General features: G+C 43.4%; 2 protein-coding genes across 3 annotated transcripts; both read right to left on the reverse strand.

Moving 5' to 3' along the window:
* Positions 1-1,407: 1,407 nt before the first annotated feature.
* CHRNA3 (cholinergic receptor nicotinic alpha 3 subunit) lies at positions 1,408-11,023 on the reverse strand. 2 transcript variants are annotated; one of them, XM_070953881.1, is made up of 6 exons: positions 10,972-11,023; positions 6,203-6,342; positions 5,915-5,959; positions 4,214-4,323; positions 2,503-3,520; positions 1,408-1,536 (listed from the first exon to the last, which is right to left on the reverse strand). In XM_070953881.1, the coding sequence occupies exons 1-6, from the start codon at positions 11,021-11,023 to the stop codon at positions 1,408-1,410; spliced, it is 1,494 nt and encodes a 497-aa protein (XP_070809982.1). The 2 variants fall into 2 exon arrangements, with proteins under 2 accessions (XP_070809982.1, XP_070809983.1); XM_070953882.1 differs by lacking the exon at positions 10,972-11,023 and adding an exon at positions 6,825-6,847 and having other exon boundaries at positions 6,203-6,332.
* A 4,688-nt stretch (positions 11,024-15,711) lies between these two features.
* Positions 15,712-25,182, reverse strand: CHRNB4 (cholinergic receptor nicotinic beta 4 subunit). The gene is made up of 6 exons (XM_070953901.1): positions 25,128-25,182; positions 21,313-21,458; positions 20,302-20,346; positions 18,435-18,544; positions 16,883-17,855; positions 15,712-15,867 (listed from the first exon to the last, which is right to left on the reverse strand). Exons 1-6 carry the CDS (start codon positions 25,180-25,182, stop codon positions 15,712-15,714), a joined length of 1,485 nt encoding a protein of 494 aa, XP_070810002.1.
* Positions 25,183-27,153: the final 1,971 nt, after the last annotated feature.

The raw sequence follows: 27,153 nt of genomic DNA on the forward strand, positions 1-27,153 counted from the left end.
TTCAGGGTTGAAATGTGGGGTCAGGGCTAAAATATAATAATCCAATATATTTTATATACTAGTGGCTTGCCCTGTCAGTGTTGGTGGGAACAGTCTTGGTGGTCCCTTGGTTTGTTTTTTTTTTTTAATTTGATTTATATGCCGCCCTTCTCCGAAGACTCAGGGCGGCTTACAATGTGCTCAGCAATAGCCTTCATCCTTTTGTATATTTATACAAAGTCAGCTTATTGCCCCCACAAACTGGGTCCTCATTTCACCTACCTTAGAAAGGATGGAAGGCTGAGTCAACCTTGAGCCTTGGCAAGATTCGAACCCTGCAGTAATTGCAGGCAGCTGGTCTTAATAAGCTTAATAACAGGGTGCCTTAAACCCCTGTACCACCAAGGCTCTTTAGGTTAGGCTGTTGTTTACTTTTTTTCTGGGTTAACTACCCAACTAAAATGAGAGCAAACTGCACTCTCTTTTAGCATGGATGATGTTACCTAGTTTGGTAATGAAACGCCTGCAAGAAAACAACCAAGCTCAGAAAGTACCAAGGACTTTATGGATGTATATACATTTCCTCTGGTTTCTTCTGTTTCTCTCCCACACAAAGAGAGCCTTTCCTCTGCTTTATCTCCAAAAAAAAAAAAAAAAATCATAAATTTCTGGGTGAGCAGGGAATCTATGGTTGGTTCCAGCTGCTAACCCCTAATTTTTAAGAAATGGCCTTCTCGAATACAACTTCTTAGAATCTGCATAAGTTCCTTTTGTTGTTCCTCTTGGCATAGCTGTGGTGGTTTGGTTTGCAAGTCTCGAAAGGCCACATCAAGAGGAAATTTTAATTGGTGCAGATGCTTTTGTATATCTGTGGTGAGCATCCTTGGAGTTCAGCTTGTACTAGTCCAGTTATACCTCAAGATTCCAGTCATGCTAAATATTTCCAGCTTCGGCACTCAAACTGATAGGTCTGTAGTTAGCTCGACCTGCTCGGTTTCCTCCCTTATTATATATTGGCACTGCTGCTGTCATCCCCCAGTCCTTGTGACATAATTGTTATTTGATTTTAATATACGGCTTATTAAAATTGCAGGGATCTGCATTTCTGTATTAATGAGATGGCCTTGACTCTCCTTATCCGAACTTCTGCAGAATAAATTAGTACTATTTTAAGGCTTAATCTGACAACCATAAAAATTCTCTCTCGCTCTCGCTCTCTCAAAAAAAAGGAAAAACCTAGACATAAAAATTCTTTGGTCTTATACAACACCTCAGAATAATACAACATCAGTTATTTTCTATATGTTTTTCGGTATCTTTATTTTGGTACTCAAAGTAGCAGAAATAAATAGTTCAACATCAGTGTAATATGTTTAGACACCCAAGAAGAAGGGGAAAAAAAGTCCTTTTTTTGCTGTGTCACCTTGCTTAAACTTCATCTCTGATCAGCAGCGGTTGCAGGAACAATCCTGCTGTCCCCAAAATGCACACGAGAATAAATACCCACAGGAAAATACGATCAATTACCATGGCAACGTATTTCCAGTCATCTTGAGTCTGGAAGAAATAAGCAGAAAATTACATCAATTTTCAAATAATCTATTTTGTGGGCCCGCTATACATATTTCAAAGTCATTGGTACAGTTGTCTTTGCAGAGAGTATAATAGTTTCAAAACTAGGCCTACGTTGAACACCTTCAAAAGATGGACCCTCACGTCTTCTGTCTCAAATTTATATTTGAAACTAACGGGGAGTTGGGGGGACGACTTATGTGAAAAATAAGTCTTTGCCTTTCTTCCTTGTCTAATTTTGGTCGTTTTTTTTAAGCCTGAGGATGCGCTTATTAAATATGGGAAGGTGAACTATTCCATGGAAATGGGAAGGCGTTAAAATTACTGATGAACCTGTTACCGTGGAAGATAATTTGCAAAAATATCCCTCTTTGGCTCTGAATAAGTATTCAGATGACCATAAATTAACTTGATCTCTTGTTCACGAGGTTTGGTGAATAGGTGACTTCCAAATTTCCCCTTGAAAAAAAAATCTGTCCTGTTTTTTAAAAAATGTGTATTTTTTTTATATTGGTTTCTGCATCTTAAGCACTGTGACCTTTCCATCTTGCAAGTCACAAATGGCACCTCTTTATTGCCTGCAGAAGATCTAAGAAGTTTTTCCATTCTTGGATGCTTCCACAGGCACCTGGTAGAAAGTAGACATGAGACTACACAAGACCTTGGTCAATCTGAGCAGATGCTACTTCGGTGTGGTCAGGAAATGACCAAAATGTGGATGTTGCAAAGCTATTAATTGACACCAAAGTTGTCCAACCGTGGCCACTTTAAGACTCGTGGACTTCAACTCCCAGAATTCCTCAGCTAGCTTGGCTGAGGAATTCTGGGAGTTGAAGTCCACGAGTCTTAAAGTGGCCACGGTTGGACACCCCTGGTTTACAGTATGGCCTTGCCAGCAATGAGGCCACATCAAGTATATTATGAAAGGTGGAAATTAAAATATATCCATACCTCCTTGGCTTTATTCTGCAGTTTCATGTTTTCGGCGATGTATTTGATGCTGTCCATCACATCTCTCATTTCTGGCGATATAAACGAAGATGGAAACAACGCATCCATGGACTCATAACTGGAGCTCTGCGTCAGGTTGCCAGTGGCCTTCGAGTGTGTTCTGCGCTCATGCAGGCAACACGCGTGTGTAGACCCTTGGCATGAGAAGCAGTCTTGACAGTACCTGCTGTCGGGTATCTGGATGAAGTTCAAAGGCGCCAGCTCTGCATGGGAAGAAGGCTTCACTTTATCGGGCCTGCCCTCGTCTTCGTTGCTGGGCGGCCGCGACATGAACATGACACGGGGGAGAAATTTGAGGAAAACTACCTTCACCCACTCCGGCATGGTGTGCGTCCTGGGAGTTCTGTAGTGGACGTTAAGTACAAAGACGGTGATGACGATGGAGAGAGTGACAAACAACATGGTGAAGAGGAGGTACTCTCCAATCAGCGGGATCACCAGTGACGTGGACGGAATGGTCTCCGTTATGACCAGGAGGAAAACCGTCAAGGATAAGAGGACCGATATGCACAGAGTTATTTTCTCGCCACAGTCCGAAGGAAGGTAGAACACCAAGACAGTCAAGAAGGAAATCAGAAGGCACGGGATGATCATGTTGATGGTATAAAACAAAGGCAGGCGTCTCATGTACAAAGAGTAGGTGATATCCGGGTAGTAGGCGTCGCAGCAGTTGTACTTGATGACGTGCTTATAGCCAGGGGCTTTGATAATGGCCCACTCCCCACTTTCCCAGTAATCCTTGAGGTTCATGGTGGATCCCACGAGCACTAAGTCGATCTGAGCTTTGTCGTAGGTCCAAGAGCCAAACTTCATGGTGCAGTTCTGGTAGTCGAAGGGAAAGTAGGTCACGTCTATTTTACACGAGCTCTTAAATATGGCCGGAGGCATCCACGTGATGTTTCCAGTGTAATTGAGCAAGGCTTTCGTTTTGTCGTCCACCTGGAAGTCTCCGATCGCACTGTCAAACACATTTGAGAGAACGGGTTGAGTATAGAATAGGTTCTGGCAGTTGGTTATCAAAGTGACCAAGCAACCTATCTTATCCAAAACATAGACAGGGAAAGGAGGAGCCTCAACAATAGTTCTCAGGCTCTGCTCCCATGCCGTGCAAGCCTCAACTCAAGGTTGGGCATGTCTCTGGAGAGTCTCAGTCCCCCAGGTCATGGTTATCCTAAAGGTGCAACTGGATTTTGTTTTTCCTCGAAGACATTTCGTTTCTCAACCAAGAAGCTTCTTCGGTTCTGACAGTACCTTTAGGTCAATGCTGGGCAGCACAGAAGAGAGCTCTCAAAAGTTGGTTGACTGCAGCAGTCATTCCTATCGCTCGGTATCTGGTGATTGGGAACATGCTACTCATGTAATTAAGCCATGCTTCCCCCCATCCCCCCCTCCATCCCTCCCTTTTCTTTCTTCTCTCTCTCACTCACTCTCACACACACAGAGAGAGAGAGAGAGAGAGAGAGAACACTCATGAAATATCAGGTATGTCTTGGAAAAGATTCACGAAGACTAATAGTGAGGTTTGACCAAGTAGCGTGGCATCTTTTGCTTGGAAAATTTAGCAATCCTCTCTCTCTGGGATAGTAACTAATTAGGGCTAGGTACGTTACAGGAAGAAAATTTAAGAAGAGGTCTAATGACGTAATCTTACTTGTTATATAACATGATATCAGGCTTCCAGATCTTATTGGAAGGCACTCGGACGTACTGCACGCCATCGTACTTCTTTGGATCCCACCTGAGTTTGTAATCATTCCAAATCTGGTCAAAGAAAAAAAAAATTGAGATATTTCAGGTAGACCCGTTTCATCCAAATGCTAACTCTTAAGAGAGAAGAGCCTTGCAGCACCTTAAAAACAAACAAGCATCCTACAGGTAGCCCTTGGCTTACGGCCATTCATTTAACAGTGGTCTGAAGTCACAACTTGAACTGGGAAAAAGTGGCTTACAGCCCATCCTCAAAGTTACAATGGTTCACTAACCCCAACACTCGTAATGCCTATAATTCAGGCGCTTGATAACCAAAGACATGGCTGGCTGGGGAATTCTGGGAGTTGAAGTCCACAGATCTTCAAGCCAGGGGTTGAGAAACACATAGCTAGACACCTTTTAAGAAGTGTGGACTTCAACTCCCAGAATTCCCCAGCCCCAGTTTAAGACTATAAAAGCTGAGCTGGCAAAAAGCCAGCTTTTTAAAAAAAAAAAATCCCCAGGCTAACAGCAGATAGAGAGCATGTTTGCAGCTTTTTACAGGCAGTAGCATTTCTGCAAGTTGCTGCATTGAAAAGTGGGCCAACCATCCTGGGATTTGCTCCTTGCAAATGATATCCACGCCCTGTCCTGGATACTACTTTCAGACAGCAGTGTTCATCTGTTTCCAAAAAGTGTGGGTGGGGGAGGTACAAATGAGCTTGCAACAATTCATTAAGACTTTAGCAGTTCAGAAAGAGAATCAGTACACCTAAAATAGGGACCAAGTGGATCCAATTGTGAATACCTGTCTCTCTCTCTCTCTCTCCACCTTGTAGACTTTCTAAGAGGCCAGAAGAAGCATGTCTGATAGAGAGAGGAGCTGTCTCTTGAACCCCAAACAGCACTTCTTCAAATCCCCTTTTCTACTGCCTGCTGAAAAACCAAGACCAACTCAAACCTTCCAAGCAAAGGTGAGTGCGTTGTGATTTTTCTCTCCAAAAATTTAATGCAAGCAGACTCTTGCCTTACCAAAGACAAAGTAGACCCTGACTTTAGAGCAGAGATGTCCAAACTTGGCAACTTTAAGGCTTGTGGACTTCAAATCCCAGAATTCTCCAGACAGCTGGGGAATTCTGTAGGTTACAGCCAGCTGGGGAATTCTGGGAATTGAAGTCCACAAGTCTTAAAGTTTCCAGGGGTGTGTAAACTTGGCAAATTTAAAATTTCATCTCCCAGAAGTCCCCCAACGAGCCAGGTCATGAAATCGGGTGTGTGACATGCCTCACTTAATGACTTATGACTGCTTAATGACAAATTTCCTGCCCACTCTATTGTAAAGTCTAAGTAGAGGACTACCTGGTATTTGTTAAATACAAAAAAAATAATAATAATAATTCTTGACCACTAGATGTCAGCAGTGTATTAAAAGTGTATTTTCTAAAGTCGTGAATTTTCATTCCCAAACCATCAATCTCAGGTGTAACTCTTATTTATTTGTTATAAAGACTATTTGGATATGCGTGTCCAAATAAGTGATTGTGTGTTGGAAAAAAAAAATTGTTAAGAATCCTAACTCCTGAAAAGTTGAAATGTCTTTCACTTTTTTCTTCTCCCTCGTATTCTTTATAAACAAAATCTTATTTTCTTATTATTTACTTACATGCTTCAGCCATAAATTAGTCTCCATAATCTGGTTCACTTCATCCTGAGCGGGGAGGGGAGGGGGGAAAAAAAAGCATGTACCATATTTAAAACCTGAATTATAGAAAGCTCGGTTGAGCATCTGATCTAGAACAGCCAGCCGTTAGTACTTGAATGAGACGCTCTAAGGAAATTGCACTGTTATCGATTAAACTGGGTAAAAAAAGGGGGAGAAAAAGTACTCAGGGTGCTTAACCAGATTAAAGTTTTGAGATAAATAAAAGAGAAGGGTCTCCAGTTTACTCACCACTTTGACCAGCTGAGATAAAGACACTTCGAACCAAACCATGACAGGGTCAGACACATTTTCAACAGGCCGGATGATTTTGTTATAATTGGCAAACAATTCCTTATGAAGCCGGTGCTCGTCGTCAGAACAAAACATGCCTGAAAAATATACCACAAATTTTCCCTTGTACTGATCTTGAGTATTAAGCCTGCTAAGACCCCGCACTGACCATTAGGCCAGCTAGTGAATTCTGTTCCTAAAGCCTTATTAAAACCACACCTAGAACGCTGCACCCAGTTTTGGTCACCACACTATAACAAAAAAGTTGAGACTCTTGAAAAAGTGCAGAGAAGAGCAACCAAGATGATTAGGGGACTGGACTGGAGGCTAAAACATACGATGAACGGTTGCAGGAACTGGGCATGGCTAGTCTAGTGAAGAGAAGGACCAGGGGAGACAGGATAGCAGTCTTCCAATATTTGAGGGGCTGCCACAGAGAGGAAGGGGGTCAAGCTATTTTCCAAGGAACCTGAAGGCTAGACAAGGAATCATGGATGGAAACAGATCAAGGAGAGATTCAACCTGGAAATGAGGACAAATTTTCTGACAGTGAGAACAATCAACCCATGGAACAGAAGTTGCCTTCGGAAGTGGTGGGAGCTTCATCACTGGAGGCTTTCCAGAAGAGACTGGACTGCCATCTGTCAGAAATGGTGTACGATCTCCTGCTTGGGCGGGAGGGTTGGACTAGATGACCTCCAAGGTCCCTTCCACCTCTGTTCATCTGCTTAATCTTTGTTGCTATCTAAAAAAACAATTCTGTAGGCTTTGATCTTGTTTCTACACCACTTGTGAACCATACCTGGTGGGTATATGTTGAGGGGTTGTGAAAATACAGTACAGTACTTACAACAGTTCACTTAGCGTCTGTTTGAAGTTACAACGCCACTGGAAAAAAGGATTTATGACCGTTTTTCACACTTATGATAGTTGCAAGCATCGCCATGGTCACATGATCAAATTTCAGGTGCGACCTTCCCACAAACAAAGTCAACAGGGGAAGCCAGATTCAGTTAATGACCATGTGACGAATCACTGCAGTGATTCCCTTAACGACTGTGGCAAGAAAGGTCGTAAAATGGGGCAAAACTCACTCGGCCAACGTGTCACTTAGCAACAGAAATTTGGGGCTCGGTTGTCATAAATCGAGCACTTAATTATATGTCGCCTTTTAAAGTCAGTGGCCCAGTTTTTGGGTCATCCCTGGACTCTGTTGTACGCACAAGCAAGGCCTTTGCAACTAAGCAATGACTTTTCCCTTCTGCTACACAGAAAATCTTCTCTGGAGATTAAATGAATCAATATGCCACCTCAGGTCTTGCTTGGTGTTCCCTAAAACACCATCACCATTACCAAATTCTAAATCAGAGAGAAGATTAGGATCTAAGACAACAATCGAGAGATTATTAACCTGAAGGAATCCGGTGGCATGTTTTCAGGCTAATAGATTTTATCCAATGAGATCAACTTTGGGCACCTACAGCTCCCTTCATCATATGTACGGAATGGCTGAAATGAGGTGTGGTTCCCCAAAGTTGCTGCTTTTTCATAAACTGTGTGTGCCTGAAAAAGTGCTATCAATCCTCTCCTGATTTTTGGCTATTGTAGACTAACGCAGCTGGCTTCCTCCAATTATCCAGAAGGAGGGAGCGCTCCAATTTAATTTCCTTAATGTCGATGTGGCAGGCACGGAAAGCACAATTTGCAATGTGTGTTGGAGAGATGGAATTAATGTGGACCTGCTGTCGTGTGGGCTGAGAAGTGTTGCGTTTGTTTGTGTGTTTTCTTTTTGCTCTCCCTGGTAAATTAAAACCTTGGGAAAAAAGCAATCTAATTAAAAAAACAAACAAACCTTGGCCAAAAAAACAGGCTAATTTGGCAAAAGGGATTTATTTTGTGTTAAGTAAATGGCTTCAATTTGGAACCGTACAACTCTATATTTGATCCATTTATATCTAGTATTAGATTTTTTTTCCTTGCATGAATGGGGCTCACTTTCTTTCCAAAAAAAAAAAAAAAATCATCATAATAAAACATTTTGCATTATGCATCCTTGCCCCAATAGAAGGCCCTCGCTAGCTTATCATATGTGGGAGCATAACCAGAGATGAAACGGTAGCTTGCCAATAGATTAAGCATCTTTGCTTTATGTACATTTTCTCAAGCAGATAATAATCCATGAAATGATTCAAAGACTTCATCAGAATTGCCGATAGATAGAAAGATGGTATAGATAGAAATGATAAATAGATAAAGATAATAAAGATATAGAGAGATATAGAGAGATGATAAAGATGAGAGAGAGAGAGAGAGAGAGAGAGAGAGAGAGAGATGCTAAAATATGCATTAATACATATTGAAATATTTAGTAGTTGTCCCTATACCACACCCAAAGGGAAGTCTGAATCAAAATCCTCTTGCAAGCTGAGGATTTGGGATGGTTATAACTGGAAGAAATTCACTGGGGGGGAAGAAGAGAGAAATCTAGGGCAGAAAGAAGAAAAAAACAAAAAAGCAAGAAATATTCCTCTTCGTACCACTGTCAAGATGGAACGGTGAGGCACCGTTTGCTTACTTACACCAAGCCGTGTATGTTGAGTAAGGCGCCATTTTGGAAGGGAAGAGATGGAAGCTGCTTTTGGAAAGTTATCTTGTATTTTCTGTTATGGATTGCACCAGTAGAGGATAAACCAATTTTATTGTATACGTGATGTACAATGACAATAAAGGCTATTATTATTATTAGTAGTAGTAGAAGTACCAGTAGGAACTGAAAAGCTCTTATACAGGACTTCGGCTCCTCCGTGCTTCAAAAGATTATAGAGAAAACTGGCCCAGACAAGTCCAAAATTCTGAAGATTTTGAGTTGGTGGACTGATGGGAAATTTATTTCCATCTAAAGCAACTTCCCCTGTTCCTCTGAGGACGTTTGCATGAGCAAATACGTTATTCAGATTCAGAATTGAGCTGGAAGGGACCTTGGAGGTCTTCTAGTCCAACCCCCTGCTTAATCACCCTGTTCCATTCCAGACAAGTGACTGTCTTTTCTTAAAAGCCTCCAGTGACCCACAACTTCTGGAGGCAAGCTGTTCCACTGGTTAATTGTTCCCACTGTTAGGAAGTTTCTCTTTAATTCCAGGTTGCTTCTCTCCTTGGTTAATTTCAAGGAGAGACTAATTATAACTGAAGACTTGTAAAGTTATGACTTGGAAGTTATGACTGAAGATTTGGCTGCTGACATTCCTGAAACTTGGCTTTTGCTGAGGTTTTGCCATTTTTCGTCAAATCAGCAGGGCACAGCACAATCTTAGAAGCATTTGGTTGTTTCCGAGAGTTAAAATAAACTTCAGCTGTTATAAAGTCCTTTCATCAGGCAGTTAGACATATTTGCATCCCAGTTTGGCCAAGGAAAGAGGATTCTCAAATCTCAAGGTTCAAATGGAAGCAGTAATTTTAGGATCAATATTATCCTAAAATATTACATTGTTTTCGCCTTTAAAATTCTACTTTTATTCCACCCTTCTTATAGGACCATAATAGATTTGATTTCTTGAATTTGAGCCTATGTTTGGCTATGCTTATTGGGTTTCTAATAGCACGTTCTGTCTGGTCCACAATAATTTAAGCAGCAAAAGAGTTTTATTAGATATTTCCATGCATTCTGTGTGTAGCAGTGTTGAGCTTTCTTAGCCAAGTCTGACTAGCGAAGAATGGTTTCAGGTGAATGGCATTTTTCAGTGACTTTAAAGAGCTCAGTTTTTTAATTCAGAAAGCTGTGTTTTTCCTAACTTGAAGCAGCTCTTTCTCAATAACTAACGCTTAAACCATAAATATAAAAATAGCCACTTATATTCATTTGGATAAAATTGAACGCCCAATAGTGGCTAGGATTAAAGGGGGGGAATAACCATTATTTAAAACTGCTTTAAAAATAATGTATTTAACTTATCTTCAATGTTATATGCGACTGATAACTGAGCCATCCTCTTTCAGGCATTTGAATTCCATGAACTTTTACATTTTTCTATCTTACTTGGAAAAAAGAAAGTTGCAATGTTCTCTTTGCTAGAAAGGTATTAAATTCTGGGTCACTTTCGGATGCATAGAATTTTAACTTAAAGATTACTAATAGCTTCCAGGGACTCTTGTGAATATTAAATATTGCCTTTGACATAAAATGCTTTTTCACATTTGCCTGGTTTTATCCTCTCTCTATTTCTCTACCCACTGGATGGAGCTGAGCGTTACCGGCCAGATGTAAACGCTCGGCTCCATCCAGTGGGTAGAGAAATCCAGATACGATTTAAAAAAAAAACACAAATAAGGCAAATTACCGGATTACAGTGTTATAGAAAGGGAGAATTTCTTTACCCAGCCAGTTTACCTGTTGAGTTTATTTGAACACTCACTCTTTGCAGCAATTACTTGATCCGATTGGACTTCCTAACCAACATATTGTTGCTGAAATTTAAAGCTTTGCCGAAACAACTGCTCTGCACTATCCCATTTCAACATCCAAAGCAACGTCCCTAAACATTTGCAAGAATTGTAACCTCTGCTTTTCAAGACAATAGACAAAAGGGAAGGGAGAAACACCACGTACTACACCAGTGCAAAACCTGTGATTATTTAAAAGGTACCTCTAGGCTCTTCTGAAGGTCTCCCCATTCCCTGCTCGCCCTCAACCCAAACCACACAAAGAAGGCAAAGCCAGAAATCACACTCACCTTTCAAGACGAAGGAAAGCAGTGCCATCAGCATGCCAGCCCGCCTCGCCATGGTGTTCCGAATTTGCCACTCAGCCGTAAACCCTTCTGGAAACAGAATCAGTGGGTGGCATTTTACCCGCCGCTGGGAATTTAAAGAGGGAAGGAAGGCTGAACTCGGAGGGAGGCACTCATTAGAAACGGGCAAGCATCAGCACTGGGGAACCAGGGGTTGCCAGCTCCTTCTTCTTCTCTGTTTCTCTCTAACGACAGCCCTGCCCCTTTGCTCGCAGCCCCCAGCGAGGGACGGGCGCTGGTTATCCACAGGGCTGCATGGGCAGAAAAGGAGAGGCTTATACCTGTAAGGCAGAAGCTGGGTTGCTTAGACAGCCATGCAGGGCAGGATTAAAACCCATCCTCGGAATTCCATGCCAAAGTTTTCTTTCTTCTCCACTCCATCCTCCTCCTCTCCCCCACCCTCCCCCCAAAATAGATCTGATGAAATGAAAACAGCATAATGGAATTGTGGTTGCCGAGCTGGCTTGTCTTCAAATAAGATTTTTGGAGCAGACGTGGCTGGCAAAGCCTGTTAATGAATTAGCTCTTGGACCCTGGATGACGATGATGAGTTACTGCTGGGACTTGGCACTTGGACCAGCCTGTCAAGTCCAGGAGCCAAACAGCCCCCTTGGGAGCAGTTCCCATAAGTTGCTTTGTGGCAATTATTAATGGCTGGGGAGTTGTGTGGGGAAACAGAGAAGTCGATCCTCAGTTTTCTCTTGGTGAGATTGGACAGCCATTTGTCTGAAACGGTACGGGGGTTTCCTGCCTGAGCAAGGGGTTGGACTAGGAGACCTCCAAGGTCCCTTCCAACTCTGTTATTCTGTTAACTGCAGTTCCCCACCCCCACCCCCATCCCAGAATGTTCGGGAATAGGCGATTCTATGGGTCAGGTCTCTCCACATCCGTCTATGCCCTGCCTGGTGTCCAGGGCCACCGTGTTCTTTGGCATCCTGGTTTCCTTTTACCGCTTATTCTTCCAAACAGAATTGCTTTCTCCAGTGAATTTTCCCCCCCCTCCACATCCCCAAAATAAATGAAATGCAGTTTTGTGATTTTGACCCCGCTAATAGGTGTGCCCTATAATTGTCCTGTGCGATGAATTGATCAGATACATAGAATAAGAAACATGGATTTAGTTTACCTTTACATGTCAGTGAAAGAAATGTGTGTGTTGCCTTTGTCGTTCCTTCTCTCATTTTATGTATTTATTTTTTTTGAAGTGTGGGTCCTTCTATGTCAGCAAAATTGTAGTGTGGTTTTTTGGCCTTTAAAAAAAAATTGTGACCCTCTTTTTTGAACGATCATCTCCAGCATTCTTAGTTACCTCTCTTAAAAGGCCGATCGATCTCTCTGTGTTTCTGACGTTTAGACACAAATTCAGCAATTAATGACCAGGCTGACGGACTGTAGGTCTACATATAGGAGAACTGCTATGCTCCTTTGTGCTTTGCGGGACGAACCGAAAAGAGTTGTGTTGATTTTGGAGAAGGAGAGTTGGGATTTGCGGAACGCTGCTTTGCTTCTAACCTCATCTTTTTTAGCAAATGAGTATTTTTGTCCAACCGTGTCAGCCAGGAAGGTAAAATCCTGGCCTTGGTAGTACAGGGGTACAGGGGTTTAAGGCACCCTGTTATTAAGCTGGTTATTAAGACCAGCTGCCTGCAATTACTGCAGGGTTCGAATCTCGCCAAGGCTCAAGGTTGACTCAGCCTTCCATCCTTTCTAAGGTAGGTAAATTGAGGACCCAGTTGAGGACCCAGTTTGTGGGGGCAATAAGCTGACTTTGTATAAATATACAAAAGGATGAAGGCTATTGCTGAGCACATTGTAAGCCGCCCTGAGTCTTCGGAGAAGGGTGGCATATAAATCAAATTTAAAAAAAAAAAATCTTCCATCACCACCCATATTTTTCAAAAGCAGCGTGTCTCCCGTTATTGTATTTTGATTTTGATTTTGATTTTGATGAATATTGATTTTCTCTTCTTGCAGATGTTGATAACTGATTTACCTGGAGGAAAGTTTGTGATCTCACGGTGCTTTTTATGTATTTATTTTTTGGAGAGCCTCATATCCCATGGCTTTGGCTCCTACAAACCAGAGCCCAGCAGCTGTTTTTAGAAAAAAGTACGGGCAGAACCTATCACAGATTTAAGTCACTTCACGATAGACTCTGAGCTGGAAGGGAATGTGAGGTTTGTGAGTTGATTCTCCTGCTATACTAAGCCATAAGATACCTTGCTTGTGCCTTAGAACTTACCTATTGTGGTTTATAAGTCATGGAGTATGGATGATGCAGTTTTGCCAAACCACGAGTAAGAAATGTTCATGGTTTTAACACAATATACAAACCAAGCCTGAACATGGAGGTCTTGCATTGGGGACTGATTTACAGGTAGTCCTCAACTAATGACTATAGTTGGGATCACGTGAACTCAGGGACAGAGTGGTGGTTGTAAGTATGAGGATCAGTCATGTCATTGTTTTTCCCAGTGCTGTTCTAACGTTGAACAGGCACTAAACGAGTGGTCTTAAGTCAAGGACTTCTTGACTACTCACTGAGCGCATATAGTGTATCTTTGTGACGGTGATATATCAACCAATGAAGTAAATATTAGAAATGCTGTTGAGGTAGTACTGATTTCCAGGCCTTCCTTATTCTGGAGCAACTAAAATTGCACCCTTTAATTGCTTTTACACTTAGTAGCCTACAGCCTCATTGATCAGAGTAGGCCAGGATTCCATTTTGTCCAATCTTGAGAATGAATGAGTGTGTGTGTGTGTGTGTGTGTGTGTATTTGAACGGAGCCGAGTGTTTACTGCAGTGGTGAAATCCAAATTTTTTTACTACCGGTTCTGTGGGCATGGCTTGGTGGGCATGTGTCGCTTGGTGGGCGTGACAGGGGAAGGATATTACAAAATCTCCATTCCCACCCCACTCCAGGGGAAGGATATTACAAAATCTCCATTCCCACCCCACTCCAGGGGAAGGATATTGCAAAATTTCCATTCCCACCCCACTCTGGGATCAGCCAGAGGTGGTACTCAAATTTTTCGCTACCGGTTCTTCAAACTGCTCAAAATTTCTGCTATCGGTTCTCTAGAACCTGTCGGATTTCACCCCTGGTTTACTGGCCGGATGCCCTTCTTGTCGCCAATGCAGAGTTTTGTTCAGTAGATATATTCTCATTGTGCCCAGAGAGAGAAATATCTGCCTCTACCCAGGATCAAACTCACAGCCTCCTGATTTTGAGGCGAGAACTCCACCTCTAGGCCACCGCAACACTCCCCAATCTTGAATATATGTTACTACTTAAACCTTGGGGAAGGAGAAAGTATGTATCTGTAGCATGAGGCACGTACTAGTTTTTAAAATGAAAAGGGGGAAAAAATGGAACGACAGGAAGCAACATGACCATAACAAAACCTCTCCCACACAAAGCACTTAAATAAAAATACTCTTTTAATACACAATCCTTGGGCATTTAATGCCATGCCTTTACATGTCACCTCCTTCCATGGCTGCAGCTGACCCCAACAAAACCTGTTAATGTGGTTTCATACATTTCAGTACTACTAGATCCATCCTCCACAGTCATGTTATTTTTTCCCCCGGGGCTCCCTTTCCCTGCATGAATGCTTTAGCCATTACTCTGAACATGCATAGAATAACAGTGTGTGAACACGTCTGCAGCCCTCTCCCATAAATGCTGAATCATGATTTACTGTCACTAGGATGAGCTACTGTGAGTTTAATCTTTCCGACCTTCAGCTTTGGGATACCTGCAGACAACAAAGCCCAGGCTGTCAATCATCTCTTTTCAGGGAATACCTCATAAGGATTTTTTATATCTTCTTAATCTAAAGATACAGCCTTATAACCACCTGACATCTCGACGGATGGATTCCCAATTGCTTGCCTAACCTCTCAATTTTTCAGGAAGAACTTAAAACCATCTTCAGAAAAGGATCCCGTTCAAAACCAGAGAAAAGAGTGGAATTGCCCAAACATCAGATGGGTTGTCTGCAAACTTTTGTGGGGAGCAACAGTGAAAGAGGAAAAAAAAGATATTTTAGGCGGATCACTTCAGGTCTTTGATGTCCAAGGTTCTTGGTTCTGCAAGAGAATGATTTTTGCTTCATGTTTTTCAGGGGATTCTGGAAGGAATGGAGGTTGGGGAGCTGACCCTCTTCAGATGTCTGGTTCAGATGGTCAGGATCATATGGTGCTTAGTAAGGAAAACCATCTTGTCTGAAAATAATTATTTTCCTTGCTTTTCCCCTTAAATTTGTCCACAAAATTAAATGAAACAGAGTTGTGTGTCCCTTGCACAACCTACGTTTTGGCCAGCCCATCACAACTCCCTAAAAGAACCCTGCAGAACCAGCTGAGGAAGAGTGCTTTAATAAATAAAAAATTAACAGTGATACAATTTCTCTCCCCCCCCCAACCCTTTGGAAAAGCTAAACCAAAACAGTTAATTTAAAAGTTCCAGCTAAAAGGGAATAATAGAAGTCCTTTCAACCTTTTCTTGTGTAGAAGATCTTCTCAGTAATGATGTTGCATGGATTATTCATTTTTAACTGGGAAGGAGCAGTAAAAAAAAAACAAAAAAACACCCCAAGATCTGAATAAAGAATCTTGAAATTGAAATTGTGGAACTCGGAACTTCCCATCCTGTGAACAAGCAGTCTTTGGAGTTAGATTCCGCTCAGGTTATGGCTCATGGCAGGCAGGTGGTTTTGAAAAAGGGGCTGCATGAATAATCCAGTGGTCCCCAGCACACACACAATGACAAATATCCAGAGGAACAGCCTGTCCACCACCATGGCCACGTATTTCCAATCTTCAATGACCTGGAAAAAAACCAAACCAATTAAATATCTTTAATAAACCGTCCATTGCGACATCATCTCTCCCTCCCTAACCCAGCTTGTTTTTTTTTTCAATAGTTTTCGGTGGCTTCCTGTTTGCAATTCAAGAAAAAAGCACACACACTAATGAACTGGGAAAGTGAAGGCTAAAAAAATGGGTAGAAACAAATATTTCAAATACACACACAGGGGGCGGGGGATAGAAAAAAGGAAAAAAAAACCCACCGTAACTCCCACAACCCCCAATACACACAAACACACACACACACACACACACACACACCGGGACTGAGCTTGGTAATTGTGGAACCCTGAATTCTTGGCATTTTCTTCCTGCAGAAACGTTTGTCAACACTTTACAGTGAGAAGCTACCTTTTAAAAAAATTAAGTTGACAAGATAATAATGCAGCTGTTCCTTACTGGAGAGTGGGAAGCTGGGGTTTTCAACCCTTTTATTCTCAAGCAAGCTGGGTTAGTTGCGGTTTCCCCTTCCCTCCTCCCAAATGAGTGTTAATTAGGCATAACTAAAAACTAAGGAGAAATTTCCTGACAGTGAGGACAATTAATCAGTTGCCTCCAGAAAATGTGGGTTGCTCCATCACCAGAGGCTTTTAAGAAGAGGCTGGTCAGCCATTTGTCCAGAATGATACAGGGTCTCTGCTTGAGCAGAGGGTTGGGCTAGAAGACCTCCGAGATCCCTTCCAACCCTGTTATTCTATGTTCCAAGAGTAAGCCACCTCTTTCTCCCAAGGGGGCATGTTTGACAAGGATTCAGAAGAGCCAAGAATTGATTTACTACAACGTTTTGTCAGAGATGCCCCTTGCAATCATCTCCATGGTAGCCGATCCGTCCAACAAGCAACCCAATACTCATCCCTCAAGACGAGCGAGCGTGTCCGTATTTTCCTTCTGCGCCAGAGAACAAACGTCTCAAGCTCCAGGGAGGAAGGAAATTCTAGGACTTTCGGAGGGGAAGGAATGCTTTGTGTCACTTACACTCTCATTGTTGTCCTCGCTCCTCATGTGGTCCGCTATGAAGCTGACTCCCTCAATTGCTTCTTGGACCTCGGGGGAAAACTTCACGGAGGATCGTAACCTCAGGTCTTGATGGCTGCTGATGTGATCAGGGTTGTCTGTCAGTTTCACATTGTATCTTTGGCCCGCTGCTGTGTTCACAAAGTAAGTACAATCCTTGTATGCGCTGGACAAATCTGAAGGTGAAGACTCGGCTTTGTTCTTCTTGCGGTTGGCCAACCGTTGGCTCGCCGACTGGTTGTGTGGTCTCCTCATGAAGAGGAAGCTTGGCAGCTTCTGAAGGAAGACCACCTTGACCCACGGAGGCATTGCATGAGTGCTGGGAGACCTGTGGTGGACATTCAGCACACAGACGCTGGTCACAATCGAGAAAGTCACCAATACCATGGTGAACATCAGATACTTCCCAATCAGTGGAACGTCCAGAGAAGTTGGAGGGACGATTTTGGAAATCAGGAGCAGGAAAACAGTCAAAGCAAGCAGGACAGAGATGCACAAGGTCATCTTCTCTCCACAATCCGATGGCAGGTAGAACACCAAGATAGCCAAGGATGTGATCAACACACAAGGTATGATGAGGTTGATGGTATAAAAAAGAGGCTTCCTTTTGATGATGAAGTCGTACGTCACATCCACGTAGTTTGGATCTAAAGGGTTTTCAGTTCTTCGTCCTGGGAGGGCCACAATGTCCCACTCCCCGCTGGGTGTGAAGTCATCCATACTGGCCGAGCCAGTTTTCAAAATCATATCAATTTCAGAGTGGTCGTAAGTCCAAGAGCGGAATTTGAGAGTGCAGTTCTGTTGGTCGAAGGGAAAATGCTTCACTTCAATCTTGCAGGCACTTTTGTAAATGGCCGGCGGCATCCACAACATGCTTCCGTTGTGCTGAACAATCACATTTGTGTAGACGGAGACTTCGTAGGTGCCATCAGCACTGACAAAACCCAAAAGCAAAAGCATAAAACAACAACAACGATTTTTAGTTATTTATTTAACAAAAAGATGGGCTGCCACAATCCATATTGACTCAACACCACGGAATATATCAAGGATCCTCCAAACTTGGCACCTTTAAGACTTGTGGACTTCACCTCCCAGAATTCCCCAGCCAGCCATCCTCAGCCAGCCTGGGGAATTCTGGGAGTTGAAATCCACAAGTCTTAAACGTTGCCAAGTTTGGAGAGCCCTAGACTATATCATGGATGTTAATACGAGTTTACAGTTGGTGTCAACTTTTTAATGCTATGAATGCCTTCCTGAGGGGATCATCCATTTATAATTAAGTAATGAAAACAATTTAGGACTGAACACTTTCTCCCAGATCAACAATTCTGCAATCAGCAAACTGTATTCCATTAGGAAGCCAATAAATAAATACCTAGTTTGGTTCAAAAAATGACTGTCTTGAACATCGATTGCAAACAGCATTCTTTTTCAATTTTAGTCTCTCCTAGCATCAAGCGAGAGAGACGCGCCATGCGCAATCTTATCTTATGAAGAGACGCTGACTTACTTATTGTACAGCACAATGTCCGGGAGCCACACTTTCTTAGCCGGTATCCTGAGTTTGTCGATGCCTTCGTATTCTGACGGTTCCCAGGCCAAGCGATAATCGGTCCATTCCTTTAAAAGCAGCGCATAACAACATTTTTCAGTGACTGCCCCTGCTTTGCACAACATTCAGAAAGGGCCTTGTTGCAACCTTTTAATAAGTTCAGGGAAGGCATCAGCTTTCGGGAACCGCTGCCCCCTTCCCTCAAATGCTGCATGCAGCATGACTGATGTGGGATTTAAGGCCTCACCCTCCTGTCATTAAATTCCATATCACTCGAAGCATTTCATGGATGGATTGAGTCACGGCAGTTCGCGAAAGCTGAAGCCTTCCATTAAATTGTCAGGTTTAAAAGGTGCTATCAGAGGCGTTCTTTCTAGATTATCGCAACTTTTTGCTGGTGGAGGCACAAATTTATTTATTTATTTATTTATTTATTTATTTATTTATTTATTTATTTATTTATTGGTTCGATTTTTATGCCGCCCTTCTTCGGAGACTCAGGGCAGCTTACAATGCGTTAAGCAATAGCCTTCATACTTTTGTATATACCTGCTTAGTAGGGCTTTCGGGCCCCAAGCGGTGTTCTTTTTTATACAAAATCAGCTTATTGCCCCCACAATCCAGGTCCTCATTTTACCTACCTCGGAAGGATGGAAGGCTGAGTCAACCTTGAGCCTGGTGAGATTTGAACTCACAGTAATTGCAGGCAGCTGGCAGCTAAGTGCTACTTAGCAGCACTTTAGTCCGCTGCACCACCAAGGCTATTGCTAACCATTTGGGGCTGAGGTTTGTGTGTGTATGTGTGTGTGTTTGTGTGGTTGGTGCTGCTGGTTTGTTTTAATCATATTTACAGTACAAAACATAAAAGTTATATTAGGCAAAAGCTGACTCTTGATTTTTTTAAAAAATGAATTAGTGTTGTGGTCCGCCTGCAGCCTGCGGAGCTGGCAGCAGAGTCGGACAGCGATGAGGCTGAGGAAGAACAGGGGCCAGTCCTGGAGGCTGGGGAAGGCCCGGATGAGGGCTCTGCGTCGGAGGCAGAGATGGGGCCAGGGCCATCGGGGAGTGATGTGCGGACTTTGGAGCCTCCAGAGGCTGACAGTAGAGAGGCAGAGGAACAGGAGGAGCCTGTTCCTAGTGCACCTATGAGAAGAGCTGCCAGAAGGCAGGAGCAGCTAAAGCAGAGAGGATGACTCGGGAGTAAGGCCAGGAGATGATTGGCCCCTCCCATAAGGCTTAAAACAGATCAGCAACGGCTCTTGGCCTCTTTGCTGGAAAACAACGTTGAGAAATTTGCTTCTTGTTTTACTGTATTCAGTTCTTGTCGGTGTCTTCTGTTCCTGAACTTTTGCCAAGAGAAGCCTTTGGCAGTTTGCCTAACTATCTCAAGGTCGGTGATAAACTGAGGAATGGTGTTTTGAAGAATTTGCTTTAATTTAGTTTGGACTACGCTGAGAATGAGTTAATTCTCAACTGTTCTAATAAAGTATGTTTGTTTTCAAACTGTTTGTATTTAATACTAACTACTTAGGCCTGGGTCACAACAATTAGATACAGGGTGGCAGAACTTCCCAGCTCTCATCTAGTATTCTCATGTGGGATTGTCCGCTACCAGAGAAGGGGGGGAAAAAAGATCCACCACCATTTCCAGTTTGGAAGGTCTGTGGCATTTGTTGAAACTCCTGGGAGCGAAATTTCCTATCTACTGTTAGAAGTTCAAATATAAGTTCCGTGAAAGATCATTCTCAAAGAGATGGATTTGCAGCCAGAAGGTATACACAGTTCAGAGTTCATAGAAATCTTGGAGATACCCAGAGACATTTACCTGGTTGAGCCAGACATTAGTGGTCATTATTTGTTCCCGTTCGTTCTGAAGGAGAAAAGAGACAGAGATCACACCATCATCCTGAGTTCTGAAAACCGAAGCTTAATTCTAGGGGATTTGGTAGAGCAGAGCAGGAAATGAAACATACATTTTTTAAAAATATATTCAATGCTGGAAGAGAGAGTTATCGTGGACTCAGAGTTTCTCCACCTTGAGAACGTTAAGATGTGTGGACACCAACTCCCAGAATTCCCCAGCTAGGGGATTCTGGGAGTTGATGTCCATACATTTTAAAGTTGCTAAAGTTAGAAACACTACTCTAGAATTACAGTTTGGGAGACATGCAACAGTATCTCATGTTACCCCACCAGGCATGTATAGGCATACCACACTAAAGCTTTTTACAACTATATTTTATATTTTACAGCTATATAGAGCCAAGGTGGCGCAGTGGTTAGAATGCAGCACTGCAGGCTACTTCCACTGACTGCTGGCTGCAGTTCAGCAGTTCAAATCTCACCGGCTCAAGGTTGACTCAGCCTTCCATCCTTCCGAGGTCGGTAAAATGAGGACCCAGATTGTTGGGGGCAAGAGGCTGACTCTGTAAACCGCTTAGAGAGGGCTGTAAAAAGTACTATGAAGCGGTATATAAGTCTAAGTGCTATCGCTATTGCTATATTTAAACATGCAGAACTAAAAGTTGCAAGGAGTATCATCTGTAATTTAAAAGCAATACAGGAAATAAACTGGCAAACAGAGTAAAGTGGGGGGCTTAAGCAACCGTTTTATGGACACGTCCGTCCTTTCGTTTGCATCCCTTCAGTTCCTTGAAATGGACCCTTTTGTTTGCTGTTTTATGATAGAAAAAAATTGTGTACATGCACACACACACACACACACAGAGAGAGAGAGAGAGAGAGAGAGAGAGAGAGGAGAGCTCTATGGCTGTAATACTACTACTATGACTTTATAGTATGAAAGCAGAAAGCAGAAAGGGTTCTCCACACCCACCACATTGATAAGCTGGGACAGAATAACCCGCAATTCTATCACAACTAACTGTGAAGAGTTGAAGGCTGGGCGAATTAAGTTGTTGTAGCGTGAAGCGTTGAGGAGATGGTTCATTAACTTCTCTTCAGCGTCAGCCGTCTCACTTCCTGTAAAGTAGGAAAGAAAGAACTGGGTCACAGAAGGGAGGCAGAATCCTGTCCTTGATAAACCCACCACTCCAACCAGGGAAGAGATGATCACCTTCAACCCAGGAGAGTCCTACGGAAAGTTGGCCAACTCTTCGTTGGCCAAAGAGGACAAGCCAGCTGAGAATGTGACTATTTCCTGAAGTAACTCATAAATCTTCTTTCTTGCTTCTCCTTAGAATTAGAAATGTGTTCCAGAACGTTGACAGGCTATTGTTTCCTTTCCAGGTTAGCATCTAAACTAGCATCTAAACCAGGGGTCTCCAACCTTGGCAACTTCAAGCCTGGTGGACTTCAACTCCCAGAATTCCCCAGCTAGCTGGCTGGGGAATTCTGGGAGTTGAAGTCCGCCAGGCTTAAAGTTGCCAAGGTTGGAGACCCCAATCTAAACTATGCAATCCGAGTTGGAAGGAACCTTGGAGGTCTTCTGTTCCCACCCCATGCTCAAGCAGGAGATCTTATATACCATTCTGGATGGCTGTCCAATCTCTTTTTGTTGTGCGTAATTTTTCCAGTTTGGCCTTGATCTGTTGGGTGTCCCCAGCCAATTCCGGCTTATATATCCATGGCTAATGGCTCCATCCATCATATGAGCTCTACTCATTGGGGTTAACAGATTTGAGGGCAAGCAATGGCTTGTGTTAGAAATACGCCTAAAAAGACCTGATGGGCCTAGGAAAATTTAATTTGAAAGTCGATTTGGAAATCTCTCTGAACACTTTCGTTACCCTCCTCTTCTCTTCTTCCCTCTGTCCACTCAAATTAATGAGCTCAGATCCTAAATGGGCAATGACCATCCTATTCTAGTGTCTGGGCTGGATAACTTTGCCCTTATTTTGTGGCTGCGATCCACTAGATGTCAGCAGATGATCTACACAAATCCATTTGTGAGGCTCATGTGTTTGTGTGCAGAAAGCCGATCCTTCCGTGTTTTCAAAAACTAAATCCTTTCCCATCAATTTTAAGAATCATTGATCCTAACCAAATTAAATACTGAGCACATGATGTGTTAAACAGTCAGATTCACAGCACTCTCGTCATTTTTACGTGTTCTTCCTAAGGGCCAGTGTGCTCGCAGTTTAAAAAAAAAGAAGACAATAATATTTTCTTACTGCTTTCCCCCCCTCACATCTAAATAGATGTGACCAGTACAGATTTTCACCTTGTCTGTTAAATTATTTTACATTGGACCAAGAGTACATGCTGTCTGTGAAAGCCCTAGAGAACCCAAGTGGCTGGTTTAAAAAAGAGGGGGGGGGAGAGAGAGAGGGAGGGAGAGGAGGAGAGAAGGAGAAAGGGGTGAGAGGGAGGGAGAGAGGAAGAGGGAGAGAGGGCAGGAGGGAGAGAGAGGGAGGGAGAGGGAGGGAGAGACAAAGATGGAGAGAGAAGGAGGGAGGGAGAGGGTGGGTGGGAGGGACGGAGAGGGTGGGTGGGAGGGAGGGAGGGAGAGGAAGAGGGGGAGAAGGGGAGAAAGAGACAGGGAGGAAGAGGGGAATAGAAGGAGAGGAATCCAATTGGCAGGTTTAAAAAAGAGGGAGAGGGAGATATGGAGAGAGAGGGAAGGAGAGGGAGGGAGGGAGGGAGGGAAAGAAGGGGGAAAATGGAAGGAAAGGAATCCAGCTTTGAGTGATTTAGTAAGCCACCCACCAAACAATATGGGCAACTTATGGGCTGTGACTCCAACAGCTGGTTTATTATTTTCTGCAGCAGTCCCACAGCCAACGTGCTTCTCTAATAATTCAAGGATGGGGGGGGAGGAAAAGTCACGCGTCAGAGAGAGAGAGCACTTTAAAGCGAGCACCACTTTGGAAATAGGATTGATTTCTTTGCAGGGTAGCTGGCAAACGAACTTGCAGAGCCTTGCAATATCGCTCCACTCAAAACGGAGCCCATTCTTCTCTGTCCTCCAGGACTGGTTAATGCCAGGTTCCTGCAGATAATCAGATAGATTGCATCACTCTTCCTCAAGCCGGAAGCCATCGGGATGGGCTGGGAACACAAACCCCATCGTCCCCTGGCAGCAAACGCCATGTTCGGCTGGAAGTGATGGGAGCTGTAGTCCAAATATGTCTGGAGGCCGCCCAGTGGGAGAAGGCTGGTTTATCTCGGCATGGTCTCTCTCTCTCTCTGCCTAGAAGCTCACAGGGCTGTACAAATGCTTTCAACCGATTCTGCATTCTGTCCACAAATCTATCTTGAAATTTCCGTTGAGTTGCCCAATTGGGGGGCTTGAAACGTTCAGTTTAATTTTGGACATTTTGGATTCTTTTCCAGTCCCCGACTTTCTTTAGCTTCTGTCTGAAACACCGTTTTGGAGACATCCTGTAAACTCTTTGGGGTTTTATTTTTTTAGCTACTCCTAATAAAAACCATTGCCTACTTAACAGATTTGGGAATTTTGCCTTGAAGAACTGACATAGTAACGGCTGTCTTTTCTATTCCCATCTCTTTCCCAGAAGCCTGTGTATCATTTCAGTTTTTTCTAACCCCAAGTAAAGTAAAAGGAAGAAAGGTTGAAAATATCGCAGGCATAGTTTTTCTCCTCTGTTATTGAATGCGAACAGTTCTGACTTCTCAAAAAAAAATCCTCTGGAAAACATGACTTGCTCCTGACACCACAGCAAATTCTACACTCTGGGGCACTCTAGACCTACAGCAAAAATGCAGCATTGGAAACGAGTAAGTTCTAAGGGGGAAAAAGATCCTGAGGATCCCGCCTTAACATAACCGAAGAGAGAGAAAAGGGGGGAAACTTCAAACCCAGAGATGGACGTCCCATTTTTAAATCTGGCCTCTGACCTTGCTCCTTCCACCCATTCCTCTTGAAATCCTTCTCATGGGCCTCCAAAAATAGCCAGGGTGGCGGTGGTAAGAAATCTTGGAAAATGGGATTAACCACAATAGAAAGAGTCGTCGTGAAAACCAGAGAAACAGACAGAGTGGCCTTAACGAAGCCCCCTTCCATTTACCAGCCTATTTGGAATGATTTCAGATAACGGTTATGAAATCACATTCCCCGACTAAATCAGTCTTTATTTGCCGGATGTGCTGCCAATTAGTGCCAGCCTAAGCAATCTCTATGATGGTACCAGCAGGAGACCTGGAGAAGGAAAGAGCGTTTGTGCCTCAGCCACTCTTCCTGTGCCCACCTGCCTTTTTTAAAACCACTTTTTAAAGCATCGGTGGAAAGTCCAAAGAAAGGGCAACCAGGATCTGCTCCCAGTAAACCTCCAAGTGGACAAGAACCCAAATAGTTACTTTGCAACATAAGTGTCCTGTCCTGAATATATTCTTTGCTATCCCTGATCAAAAGAAAACATCTGCAGCAACAACAACAACAACAACAAAACAGTTTGATGATCAACTGTGACAGCAGACGGAGCTTGCTTGAAGCGCCAAAAGATGTCACCACGCAATAATGACTTCCTTCAACTTTCACATCTTCCTAAAACACTGCAACCCCCCACCACCACCACCTCTTTTTCTCAAGGAATACTTTTCCTAGCAAACCAGGGACTTTAATTAAAAAAAAAAATGAGGATGAGGAGGGTATCCTTTTCTCCCTAAAAGTCTGCGTCCCAGCTGCAAAGCTTCTTTTCCAAACAGTACAGAAGGAGAAAGGCTACTCACCGTTCATAGAAAAGGAAAGCACAGCCAAGACAAAAAATGGGTTGGTATTCCTCATGGCAGTTAACAAAACCCCCGCCCACCCCCCAGAGTTAAAACACGGTTGATTCCAAAAACACCCCCAATTGTGTGGAGGAGAAGAAGAAGAGAACCGGAGTTGTGAGGGCAGGACAGGCGTGAAGGAATCAAAGCGAAACAGAGCCGGGAAGCAGCTCGGAGCTGCAAAGGGTTTCTGTGTAGGACCCAGCAGGCCTTCCAAGAAGGGGGCAGTGCTTCCTCTGGGGGCCCCTCCCTCTTTGCAGTTGTTTAAAGACAAGGCAAGTGGGGAAGGAACACCAGTTTGGATCAATTCAGGATCAAGGCAGCTCTCTTTAGTGGGGGACACCTGACCTGCCCCAGCGTGGCAACATTTCCCAGGGACTCCCAGGCATGTAAAGGGTTGTCTTCTAAAGGTGGCTGCATTAGAGATACCATACAGATTTTGCAATACTGATGGGGGTGGGTGGGGGTGGGAAATGCAATGCACATTTTGCAATTCTGATGGAGAAGGACGGCAGGGCAGCTGTCAGATGAGCAAAGCCTGAGAGAGAACTCCATTGGAAAAGCATCAGCTAAAGTGTCAGACTTCTGCTGATTATCTATCCTAGAATCCACAAATGGAACAGCGCAGCCAGGAAAACATAAGAGGTCTGTCTACATTGGCATGAAGAAGAGGAGTAAAGAATAGAATAGAATAACAGAGTTGGGAGGGACCTTGGAGGTCTTCTAGTCCAATCCCTTGCAGGAAACCCTACACCACTTCAGACAAATGGTTGTCCAACCTCTTCTTAAAATCTTCCAGTGTTGGAGCATTCACAACTTCTGGAGGCCAGTTGTCCCACTGATGAATTGTTCTCCCTGTCAGGAAGTTTCTCCTTAGTTCTAAGTTGCTTCTCTCCTTGATTAGTTTCCACCCATTGCTTCTTGTCCTGCCCTCAGGTGCTTTGGAGAATAGCTTGACTCCCTCTTCTTTGTGGCAGCCCTGGAGATATTAGAAGACTGCTATCATGTCATCCCTGGTCCTTCTTTTCATCAAACTAGACATACCCAGTTCCTGCAACCGATCATCATATGTTTTAACCTCCAGTCCCCTAATCCTCTTTGTTGCTCTTCTCTGCACTCTTTCCAGAGTCTCAACATCTTTTTAAAGGACTTGCTTTTCAGGAGAAGATCCCAGGTTTATCTCTACCTTCGTTTGAAGCCTTCCCAAAACTACCTGATGAGACTCCTGATTGTTTCCCCCCCCCCCATGTTCCTTGGTGTGCACCTTCCAAAGTTCTTCAGTAGCAACTGAAAATTTCTCAGAACTGTAGTCCCTGCAGTAGAGGCCGTGTTGAGTAAGGACTGCCCTGTTTAGTGAGTAAAGCTGACCTTGGAGTTTGAGAGTGTCTCTGACCAGGTGCAAAATAACCCAACAACAGTGGAATAAATAACAAAAGATGCCACTATTGTGACTAAAAATGGGAAATAGTGGGCTCAACCAGGCCTTCATAGAAACATTGGAGTTGTTCAGTTGTTTAACAGATTAACAGAGTTGGAAGGAACCTTGTAGGTCAATCAATCAATCAGAATAGAGCTGTAAGGGACCTTGGAGGTCTTCTAGTCCAACCTCCCACCCAAGCAGGAGACCCTCCACCATTTCTGACAAATGGCAGTCCAATCTCTTCTTGAAAGTCTCAAGTTGGGTCAAAGGAAAAGAAACTCAAATGTAGGGTTGGTTTCTCTCTTAAGGGGCCACCCATGAGAAGCTCCTGAGAAATTCATGGTCCAGATTCAAAAGACTCCACTGATATTGGCCGTCAGGAACGAGTTGGGTCAAGTCTCCAACTCTTAAGCTCATGGTTGGTGATTGACTCTCTTCTTGCAACCCCAAATATACTTCTTTGGGATTAAAGTCCCTTGGCTCACTCAACTTTAACAACATGAAGATGGGTGGACTTCAAAACCCAAGAGTTCCCCAGCCAAAAAGAAAGAAAGAAAGAAAAAAAAA

The sequence above is a fragment of the Pituophis catenifer genome, unplaced genomic scaffold, assembly GCF_029215685.1.
Source record: "Pituophis catenifer annectens isolate HBS135680 unplaced genomic scaffold, rPitCat1.0.hap2 SCAF_14, whole genome shotgun sequence".
Taxonomy (NCBI): Eukaryota; Metazoa; Chordata; class Lepidosauria; order Squamata; family Colubridae; genus Pituophis; species Pituophis catenifer.

What these genes read in the sequence shown, in the direction of transcription:
- CHRNA3 (XM_070953881.1), bottom strand. Translation starts at nt 11,023, where the DNA reads ATGGCGAGGCGGGCTGGCATGCTGATGGCACTGCTTTCCTTCGTCTTG. An exon ending in GCTTTCCTTCGTCTTGAAAG is followed by an intron (nt 6,343 to 10,971) that starts GTGAGTGTGATT and finishes TATATTTTTCAG; the next exon opens with GCATGTTTTGTTCTGACGAC. An exon ending in TGCAGAATAAAGCCAAGGAG is followed by an intron (nt 1,537 to 2,502) that starts GTATGGATATAT and finishes TATTTCTTCCAG; the next exon opens with ACTCAAGATGACTGGAAATA.
- CHRNB4 (XM_070953901.1), bottom strand. Translation starts at nt 25,182, where the DNA reads ATGAGGAATACCAACCCATTTTTTGTCTTGGCTGTGCTTTCCTTTTCT. An exon ending in GCTTTCCTTTTCTATGAACG is followed by an intron (nt 21,459 to 25,127) that starts GTGAGTAGCCTT and finishes CCTACTTTACAG; the next exon opens with GAAGTGAGACGGCTGACGCT. An exon ending in GCGAGGACAACAATGAGAGT is followed by an intron (nt 15,868 to 16,882) that starts GTAAGTGACACA and finishes GTTTTTTTCCAG; the next exon opens with GTCATTGAAGATTGGAAATA.